The sequence below is a fragment of the Rhopalosiphum padi genome, chromosome 2 (genome assembly GCF_020882245.1).
Source record: "Rhopalosiphum padi isolate XX-2018 chromosome 2, ASM2088224v1, whole genome shotgun sequence".
NCBI classification, from domain to species: domain Eukaryota; kingdom Metazoa; phylum Arthropoda; class Insecta; order Hemiptera; family Aphididae; genus Rhopalosiphum; species Rhopalosiphum padi.
The window spans coordinates 73,531,446-73,543,087 of NC_083598.1; the positions used below are offsets into that span (position 1 = coordinate 73,531,446).

Below are 11,642 nucleotides of genomic sequence, written 5' to 3' on the forward strand. Positions count from 1 at the left end.
AAGCCGTTTGTTGTGAGGGTAGGTCTAGCGCAACGAGGGATTTTCCCGCGTTCCGGTTGAAGGGTGGGCGCGAAACAACCGTCATCCAGTAGTATTCTTTGATTTACGAAAAGAACGTTTGAAGTTTGAATACTTCCCCTTTAATGTTTCCACGACCGTTAATTACCCTACGATCCACAGGTGTGATTCCGATCAACTTTGCGCGCGCAATCTCCCCCTCACTATGCAAACCGAACCGCGCAAGACCGGCGTCCGGCGCCATTCGCGCACGTGACGTCAAAACGCCGCCTGTATGTCACGGCAGTGAGGCACTGTCATTTTTCGTTTTACCGCGCGCGCGCTTCGTGTGCCCGTGCCCTATTGCGATTGTACGGTACGTCGTGACCACGGGAGTGTGCGTGTGCGCTGTATACACAAATACATAAATAATATCCATACTTTATAGCAATTAGCAACACCGTTTTCGCGCTAACGATTCGTTTCTTTCGATCCGTGTCCTCAGTCTTTCGCGAAGATCGTTCGGGCGGGCTGCTCTATGCAACCGTGCTTTGCGTGCAACGTTGACGGCTCGTATTATTATTAAAATTACGCCCGCGATTTGGATAGCGAAAAAGTATTTTATCTGTTTATATTTTTTTTTTTCGCTTCGTTCGCTCATCGCGCACTGATTCCATCGCCACCCAACCTGGTAAGAAAATATATACGCCAGGTCGATCCTCGGCACTGGCGTGACGCACGTCCCTTCGAGGCAGCCGCTTTCACCGGTGCGATAGTAATGCCCCGATAATATGACCAAGTCCAGGTTTCTCGGCAAACCGCCAAAAGCGCGATGTCAGCGCAAGATGATCCGGGTCGGCGTGTCCGATTTCGTGGACGTCGAGGCCAAGAACGCCCGATTGATAGCCATTGCACTCAATGTATTTCGGACAACGTTCGAAAAGGACGGAGAGGTAAGTAAAACAATGATAAATAATTCAAAAAAAATAATAGTACGGCGTGATGACGGTAGAAAAAAATTCCAAATTAAAGTTGTTTTAGCTAGTTGTTTTTTGTAATATTTTTATCTGTGATGTACTCCCTCCCGTTCGTTATCACAATCGCGCGTATCCCGCTATTCCTGCTGATGGAGAAAGGATTTCGTATCTATTCCGCGATGATAACGCAATCGTTTATTATTATTATTATTATTGTAATCGTTGTTTATCTCTTGTTTTATCGTGCACAGCAGCAACAGGAGTTCGCTGGGTTTAGCAATAGCGACTGCGAAGAAACTGCAAATAAGCTACGAGAGACTTGTGATCGAAATGTCGTGCCATACGACCAACGGAGCAAGTACTACACTGACACTGTTATGGTAAGTGCCCATTTGTTTATAACTAAGATTTTATAATTATAATTTTTAAAAATCGTTCTATATACTCTTACTGTCTTATAAAATCTTGCAAAAGTTACTTTTGTCTAAGATATATAACCATTTATTCTAAGATGTTCTTTTTAATTAGGTTTACATTTGTTGTCAAGAATACAAATAATTTAAATTAAAACAATAAAATAGCTAGGTATTTTTATTTGAATATAATTTTCACTATGTACTTATTCATAATGTACTTAGTATTATATTAAGTTATTTAAACTTTTTTATTTTATTTTTTGTTTATGATAGTGTTTTAGCACCTTACTATATACCAATACTAAAACATTAACTATTATAATTTTTCAAATTTTAGATTTATTTAAAATCTTTAGTTGACTTATTTTAATTTACTAGATATTGTTTATTGATCAATTTAATCATAATTTTATTTGTTAAATCAAATTATTATATTTTTTCATTGAATTAAAATTATTTGTAAAGTTTATATTTTAACATTTGTTTTATTGCAAAGATATTAAGACCATATTTTGATGTCATACTTAAACTAAATAGTATAATTTAAATCTTTATGTTTTAGGTTCAACCTAGTATTATAAGTAAAATGGATTGTCTAAAAGTTAAAAAAGAAGAAAATTCAGTATGTGAACTTAATACTGCAAATAAAAACACCAGTATATCTCCAATCGTATCCTGTTTAGATGACAATCTTAACTATACTTTTGCAAAATCATGCAAAGGAGGTAATTATTTATTTCCATAGTTTGATATTTTATTTAAAGTTGGTAATTTCTGAATTAATTTAGGTCCACTGAATATGAAACCAAACCAGTGGTGAAGTACAATGTGGTGTTTGTGGTGTTATTCGTTTTTATAAATCAATTGCAAAGACAAAAAAATATGGAGCATACAGTTGTGATTCTTGCAGAAAGTTTATAGCTAAATCAATTGAAAATCAAAATTCTATCAACCGTTGTAATAATGATAGAGGTGAATTTGTCTTTTATTTATTTTTTAACGATTATTTTTTATTGAATTATATTTGATTTAGGCATAGGACAGTGTCGCATTCCAAATGGGCTTAAATCTCAAAATGGTGTGACAAGGATTGTGTCAACTGATTCTCGCTGTAAAGCATGTTGGCTTCAAATGTGTCTGAAGCGATTCAAGTTACCAGAAACAACTGTTCAACGGCTATTAGACACACTTCCTAGAGAAATAGCCCCAGTTCTTATGTGGGTTTTGAAAAAACCTGATCCATGGACCATAAATATAGAAGATTGTCTTAAAAAAAAAAATTATTCGAGAGTATAAACTTCACAAAGAGATCATTAGTGCCTTACGAGGTAAAAAAAAATCTATAATATAATATGTTATATATTAAATAATATTTCTATAATATTATTTCTTTTAGAAGAAGACAGTGATGAAAGCAATGAAGAGTTGTATAGTAGTGAAAATGACATTGATGAATATTCAGATAAGTCTGATTCAGATATGGAATACAATACAAAAAAAATATATAGTAGAAAGAAACCAAAGCTTGAAGAAAAATTAACCAATAATAAAATAAAAAGAAAAAAAATGAAAAAAGTTGAGATTTGTAAAGATAATCAACCAAATTATAATAAACGAGTTGCATCAATTCGATCAATAAATACTGCAACACCCAACTTATTAGAAACTAAAGGTATGCTAAAAATTATTATTTAAGAGACTGTCTTAGGGGAATGATTAGTCTGTCTTACTAACGCATAACATACCAATATTTAAGTTCATCAGTTTCAATTTTTGTTTTTTTTAGCTTAGATATTAGAGTGAATTGACCTATTATCAAACTCAATAGTAAGAACATTATCTGTATTTTATCATTAGCTTTAAATAAAAAACATTATAAAAAGCCAACATAAAAACATAGATAATGTTTTTACCTTTAAGTTTAATAATAGTTCAATTCACTTTAATATTTAAGTTAACAACAAAAAACTGGAACTGCTGAATCTAAATATTGGTAGGTTATGCATTAGTAAATATAAAGACAACATGCTGTATGAAATCCTCTTAACATGCTCAATGCCAACGATTATTCATAGTAATTTTATGTTAGTTGCTTTCAACTGTTGACGATCAGGCAGTAGTTATAGTGTTTTATATATTTAAATGTTATCTATAATAGTCTGTGGGCGTCTAACAGTTATAATATTTGATCGGTAGTTAAGTAAATGTTTTTTAAACTACAAAATACAATTAATTTATTGCCATTTTTGTGGGTATGAAGTATAAACCTAATAAGTATCTTACTATAAAATAATATAAATTTGTTATTCAAAATATGAATTTTGGCTATGATTTAGTATGCTTAACTTATGAATTATATATGGCATTTAATGTGTTAAGAAACTGAATGTAAATTGTAATATTATAAAAATAATTCAAATATTTTAATACAAAAGGACCCAGAATTAAACATGTGTGTCGCACTGCTGAGTCAGTTTTTGGGGACAAACCCAGGCTACCTTTGGAAATGTTTTAGAGAAACTCTCTAGATATTGATTGGTAACCAAAGTACGTATTTAGATGCTTAATTTCTATTAAATTAATTATGTAAATATTAAGTAGGTACAATAATTGTTGGTTATGTTAAAAATATTTATATTTATGCAACTTGACTTATTTACATTTGTTAATTGCTATGCATTTAATAGTATATTTGCATTGTAAAACTTAATAATTATGATTATTTTATATTTAGTATTACCAGTGGATATAAATGCATCTCAAAAATACTAGAAGTGATGAAAAATATGACAAAGTAAAATTTAAATATAAAGAATATAAGATTATTTTATTAATTAATATTTAATTTTAGTTTTTATGGAAGTTGCCAATGTTATGGACTCATCTAGTAAATGCTCAAAAATGTCATTACCTGTTGATAATGAACAAGATTTTTATTTATCTATTCAACCAAATGTGATTAATCCTAAATTATTACTACTAATTATACATTTTTTAGTACAAAATTATTTCATACTTATGATTTTATCGTTTTTTAGAGAACACTTCAAGATCTAATGATGCAAGATCATCTAAATGCTAACATAGATAACACTGAAGATGACAAAACTATTGATTTGAATTTCCGTGAAAGTTATGACCCAGATAGAATTGCTGAAAATGGATTTGCTATTGTGGGTACTGAACCCATTATCAATACCTCGGCGAGCAGTATGTTTCTTATGTGGAAGTGCTGGAATGGAGAAAGTAAATGACCATACTATATTTTGGGGAAAAACAGTTGCACAATAATTTATCAAAACACAACTAATTTTAGTTAATCCACTGCGTTTCTTGTTGTGAACCTTATCACAAGTTTTGTGTTGATGGTGTTGGTGTTGGAATTTCATCACATGAAAGCGAATGGTCAAAAATTAGTTGGACATGTCCGAAATGTAAGGTAAAGTAAAATTATGCTGATTAATGATGGTTCAAGCACTGTTTACTGGTATATATCATATTTTTAAATTTAAAATGTATAAAAACTGAATGCCAAAAATATAAGATATATTGATATAATCGAAAAAATACTGAAACATTGAACATAATTTTCTATACCGAAATTATGTATTATATGTACTCATGTACTCAGCATTAATATTCATATGGAGTATATAAAAAAAAATTTACCCATAATTTAAATTTTGGATTTTTTTTAATATTTATATATATACAAGGTGATTTTTTAAGCATGCTCACCCCATTATTATGCTTAAATTATGCATATATTCTAATTTTTGATTTTTACATTGTTTCAAGTTGTTAAAAAAAACAACGTTTATATTAAAAAATTATATTTTTTTAAGTTTTTTTCCCCATTTTCAGGTTATGCGCTTATCAACTAACAGAATTTTATTTTGATATACGATAGTAGCTATAAATATAATTACTTCTCTCATAGTTGTTTTTTTATATAATTATTTGTCTTTATATTCAAATTTAACTCATCTATTTAAATGACCCATTTAATAATAATGTAAAATCAACTTTGCCGGTTTCGTTATTATTAATATTGGTTTTTTACAGATTTGTAAAGGTTGTCAAAGTAGAGGTAAAACACGACCAAAATTAACTTGTCAACGGTGTAAGGATTCTTATCATGATCATTGTCTTGTTGACAAAATTGTTTATGATAGAAACAGGCCATGGGTAATATAGATATTACAAATATCTTTAATATTTTATTATTGTTATTTAGTTATTTAGTTAAAAACTTTTTGTAGGCTTGTCCACCTTGTAGAAAATGCAAAAGTTGCCATATACCTCAAGTTGATTATTTTGTTGGTAATTTAGCTCTGTGTGTTATGTGCTTTCAATTAAGACAACGTGGTAATTTTTGTCCACTATGTCAAAAATGTTACGAGACTGATGATTATGAAACAAAGGTAAGTTACACATGATTTAATGATTATTAATTTTAAATTATAATCAAAATAATTTTCTTTTACTGTAGATGATGGAATGTGCAGTTTGCAAACATTGGGTTCATTCTAAATGTGAAGGCTTATCAAATGAGAAATATGAAGTTTTGAGCACATTACCTGAAGTTGTTGAGTATGTTTGCAAGTAAGTTTATAATATATATTTTTTAATAGTTAAAATTAATGTATAAATTAATAATTATAAACATGAATTCTATTTTGTTATCATTTTAATGTAAAATTCTATTCTTAGGAATTGTACTACTGATAGCACTGTTCCGTGGCGAGCTTATGTTGACGAAGCATTAAAGAGTGGTTTTATGACTGTTCTATTGATTCTGGGAAAAAATAAAAAAACATGTGATCTTATTAAATGGAGTCCTCAAAAACAATCACCAGGCTGTGTATGTAAAAAATTGATCATACCAAAATTCCCATCACTTGATGGACCTAATGTTGCTACAAATAAAACTACTGTTGAAATTCCTAAACAATGTGTTTGTCATGGATTGGAAGGATGGTCTAAAGGTACTCCAACCCTAGTCACAATAAAGCAGAAAGTCAATAACAACGAATATGAATCCCTTTGTCAATTTAACGATGACATGTTAAGTACCATTGATAAATTTGATGTGCCCGAACTTCGGTTAGAATATAAGAAAATTGTTACTGAAGTTTTTCCATGGTTCAGCTCCGATTTTGAAAAGAACTCTCCTCGTAAAAGTTCCTATTCATCAAGTACATTACCAATTATAAGTCCACCTAAGTTTATTCCAAAATTTTCATTTAATTTACTAAATTCTGATATAAAAGCTCTACATGATATTATCGGTAATGATGAAAATAATTATTATTTGACTCCAAAAATAGATGATACAAGAGTGTGTCAATTTTGCAAGAAATTGGGTGAAGGCATTCCAATGCGAGAAGGAAGACTTCTTTATTGCGGTGATAATATATGGGCCCATGCCAACTGTGCTTTATGGTCTTCTGAAGTTTTTGAAGAAATTGATGGATCGTTACAAAATGTTCAATTAGCTCTATCTAGAGGTAAACTTGTTCGATGTGTAGTTTGCAATGAAAAAGGTGCAAGTGTTGGATGTTGTTATCGCAATTGTGTGAAGACATATCATTTTCAATGTGCTAGAAAAGTATTTTGTGTTTTTAATGAGAATAAAACTGTGTATTGTAATAACCATGCATCTGATACGCGCTGTAGTGTTAAAGATTTTACATTGGAAAGACTGATTTACATAGAACAAGAAGACATCAAACAAAAGCGTAAAGAAAGTTCAGAGATTCATATTTTAATTGGTTCATTATATATTAGTTGTATAGGACATTTACATCCATTTCTTTCTGACAGTGTTGAATCTATTTTTCCTATTAATTTTAAAGCAAAACGATACTATTGGTCAACAAAAGAACCTTGGAAATTAATTCAGTACAATTGGACTACTAAGATGGAAAATTATGTAGAAAAGTTAAAATTTGACAAACTTAACTACACTATTGATCATAATAAACAAGAAAATGAAATTGAGCTTACCAAAGACAAAAATTGTAAACAAGATTTAGATATTAATTTGTTTACGTCCATTCAGGTTGATAACTTACAAAAGTGTTATGAAGCTTTAAAAAGAAAATGTCCAATTGATTCTACTTTTCAAGCTAAACGTTGTAAAATGGATAGTAATATTGATTGTTTTGCTTACCCTAATTATGATACAGATTCTGAATTTGAATCAACAATTGATGAAACTTGTAGAATGGAAATATTTTCAAATAGTTATGGATTAAAACCAAAAGCAATTCCCCAATTTGATGGGTTGTATGATTCAAGCGATTGTGAATCAGAGTTTGAATTATATCAACTTGACAACTTGACTGATGTCATTGATGATTGCACAAATGACCAACCGGTAAAATGTAATAGATGTCACCGGACATATAGAACTAGTATAAGCTATGAAAGGCATTTGGTAAATTGTAATTTTGACTATGATATAGATAGTGACAGTGAATCTAGTGATGACGACAAATGTGATAAGAAAATTGAAGATGATTGTTTACCACTTGTAGACGAAGTAGTACAAATAGAAGATCAAAATATTGTTCCTCAGCAAAATGTTATTCCTACCACTCAAATAGAATCTGAACAACAACAACAACAACAACAAGATGAACCACCTCATACTGTTATACTTCAGCCTATTCATACTTCATTTGTCCAACCTTCTGTGTCTGACGTTCAGTACATAACAATAAATAGTACTCCAACACAATCTGTCTTGCCATGTTTTCAATATCAAACTTCACCAACTGTTATAGTACAACCATCAGTTGTTGATCCTACTACAGTAGTTCTAAACAGCCCTCCATTAGACATGTATGTCTCTCAGAGTAATAATTTATTATTTAGTTCACAACCCATGATAGTTGGTTTGGATCAATATACCACTATGTCTTCAAATTATACTTTTACTCAATCACCTCAAATTTACCAACCTACAAAACCCGTAGAACCAATTTCAAATCAATATTATATCATTAATACAGATCCAACAATTTCAAATGAGTGGTCATATAATATTACGTCTGAAATAAAAACTGAACGTAAAGTAGTGTGTACTCAGCCCAAAGTCTATTCTAACCGTAAATTGCGATTAACTGAGTGTTATGATACCAAAGAAAATATACCTAATAGCTTAGTGCAATCTGTAGAAAATCAGGTGTATGGCGTTATGAATATCATGAGAAACGTAAATCCAGAACCATGGAAAAGACCAACTATGAAAACATATCCATCTAAAAGAATTGAAGAACAGAAAATTTCACCTAGAAGAATTGAAGAAAAGAAAATACTTCCAAAATGTGTTGAACCATCACATTTATTTAAAATATCAACTCCTGTTATAAATACAGTGAAGCCCATTTCAGTACAAACAGAATTCATAGAGTCCTCTTCAGTAAAATTGGGTTATTCACCACCATCTAATGCTGTGTCAAATGTTACACCATGTTCATTGAAATTAAATAGTGCTTTATCTTCACCTCTAAAAACTGAACAAAAACCTTTAGATTCATCAGTAAAAACCTTAAAAGTGTTACCTTCTCAAAATATAACAAATGAAGTGAGTTACAGACAATTAGAAAAAATAAACTCTTCATTTTTAAAAGGGGGAAATACTGAGTCTTTAAATCAACAAAAATTAAATAATTCATCAATTCCTCAATTACAATTTAGTGAGCATATTTCTATAAGTTCAGAAAAGCCATTATTACTAGAAATAGAAAAACCCTCTTATATGCAGCAGTCAGAAGAGCCACCACAATCACTTGTACAAAATGTAGAAAAAAAATCAAACGTGTCCAAAATAGAAACATATTCATCCACTTTAGTTACAGATATAAATGTACCGTTGTTAAATTTAGATAAGCAATCAAGTACTTCAATGCTAGTTAATAAAAATTTGAAAAATTACGAACCTATGGAAGTAGAAATACTATCACCTAGTCCTAGTCATTTTGGAAATGATAAATCACACATAGAAAAAAATTTATGTTCTAATACTTGTGAAAGTATTTTGCCAAATGTCCATAACGTTACTGAAAATAAAATGAAAAAAGTTAGTTCATCAAATAAAGAAGTTACTTTAAGTATTCAAGAAAACTCATCACAAATAAAAACACAAACTGACCATCATATAACCTATCCAGGGCGTCAATGGTCTTCATCTGCAGCAGAACGTGAACAGACAGTACCTCACCTCATGTTTGAAATGAGTTCTGCTGATGGTGTCTTCTGTAAAGATCGTTCACTTGTTGAAATTTGGTCTAAATTATTTGATGCTGTTCAGGTATCAAGGAATGAACGTAAAATGCCTCAATTATCATCAAGCAATCCATATGCAAGTGATATAACAGCAGCAATTCGATCTCTAGGCCTAAGCAATAATTTTTTAAAGTATCTTTTAGAACAACTTTCGGGTGCAAAAGAATTTGTTAAATACAAACCAGTATACCATAAAGGTGCTGATGTTGTTGGTTCCACTACAGAAAATAATTCAGGGTGTGCTCGTACAGGAATAGTAGTTAGAAAAAACAGATATGATATGTTCAGTTGGTTAGCTTCCAGGCACAGAAAACCTCCAAAGCTGTTAGCGAATAATGAAGACTTTGGTGGTCGCCGTGCTAATTCCTTGCCCAATGAAATGAAATATAGAAACATGAATAAATTATTGACCAGCACTATTGGTGTATATCGATCAGATATTCATGGGCGTGGGTTGTTTTGTTTGAGGGACATTGAACAAGGGGAGTATGTCATTGAGTATACAGGCGAGGTGAGTGTTGGTTTTTTTTATATTTAAATTTATTATTTATCAATTATTTTTATCTCTTGCAGGTTATTCGATCAGAAGTAAGCGATGTGCGTGAAAAACTCTATAATAAAAAAGGGATTGACTGTTACATGTTCAGAATCGATCAGGATATTGTTGTAGATGCTACAATGAATGGAAACTCTTCTAGATTTATTAATCATTCGTGCGAAGTAAATATATTTCATATATAAATGTTATGTGTTTTATCTTAAGATATTAATAAACTAATCAACTAATGAAATATTTTCATTTAACAGCCTAATTGTCATTCAAAAATTGAAACAATCCATGGTAAAAAACATATAATGATTTTGGCTAAAAGAAAACTACTGCAAGGCGAAGAACTCACATATGACTATAAATTCCCATTAGAAGATGACAAAATTACGTGCCATTGTCTTTCAAGAAAATGTCGTAAATATCTAAATTAACATTATTTTTTTTAGTCTTCTGTGCCCTTTAAAATTATTTGCCATTAAATATATATATTTATTTTGAAGTACCTTATAGATCTAATTATATATTATCTATGTTAAACGAACTTTTAGGCTATTTTTTTATAATTATTATTTTTTTCTATTTATAACTGTTTAATTTTGTTACCTTTAATGATAGATGAATATTTTTGTACTATAAATTAGTTTTAATTTTTTACTAATTATTTGATGAAATTTGTGTAATTAATTTATACAATAATTGTACTTTCATATTAATGGAATATCTACATCACAATTTTTCATCACCTGTAAATTATTATAATCACATACAATTGAAAACATGCAGTTCAGTAGCTAATAGTCAAGGAAATAAATATACCTAGAAATATCTTGATTTACAATATAAAATATAGCTCATATAATGATTATTTAATTATTAATACAATTAACAAGTAATTAATAATAATTGTTATTCTAACTATAATTTTTATATTATGAATTTATTTTCTTGTATTTAAATGTTTTAAAATTAATTATGTAAATTTATGTTATAAATGTATGTCATGTTATTTTAATGTACTTTAAAACTACCTCATAATTTTATTTTTATACAATATTGAAAATTAATTTAAGAAATATTATTTTTTGCCTCTACCATCACTTTTAAGTAGTATTTACATGTGATAATAAAGTTATAAATCAAATTTATGACACTCTTGACTTATTTTAATTTCAGCTTATAAATAACATCTAAGAGATCATTTTTAATCTGATATAGATTAAAATTATTACTGAAGTTTATAAGTTAATATTTTTTTTAAATATTTATTTTTAGTTGTCCATATTAAAGAATTGTTCAGTTAACAGTTTAATGTATTCAAGAACTTATATTTGTATATGAGATCATTCTAATTTGTTGAACTGGAATCAAAGTGTAAAAAACAAAGTATGAATGGAGTGAAACTCATAA

The 11,642-nt window shown here is 29.6% G+C and overlaps 1 protein-coding gene across 1 annotated transcript; it reads left to right on the plus strand.

The window, feature by feature from the left end:
* The first annotated feature begins 51 nt into the window (after positions 1–51).
* On the plus strand, positions 52–11,380 carry LOC132919554 (histone-lysine N-methyltransferase trithorax). Its single transcript, XM_060981241.1, is given in 21 exon segments — positions 52–950; positions 1,229–1,354; positions 1,953–2,115; positions 2,179–2,192; positions 2,194–2,362; positions 2,424–2,653; positions 2,655–2,718; positions 2,787–3,062; positions 3,802–3,869; positions 3,872–3,907; positions 3,909–3,987; positions 4,242–4,345; positions 4,429–4,575; positions 4,577–4,636; positions 4,707–4,829; positions 5,456–5,578; positions 5,653–5,814; positions 5,883–5,995; positions 6,104–10,196; positions 10,259–10,405; positions 10,493–11,380. Coding segments are annotated over 21 exon segments (6,633 nt in total). The 5' UTR covers positions 52–788; the 3' UTR covers positions 10,667–11,380.
* Positions 11,381–11,642: the final 262 nt, after the last annotated feature.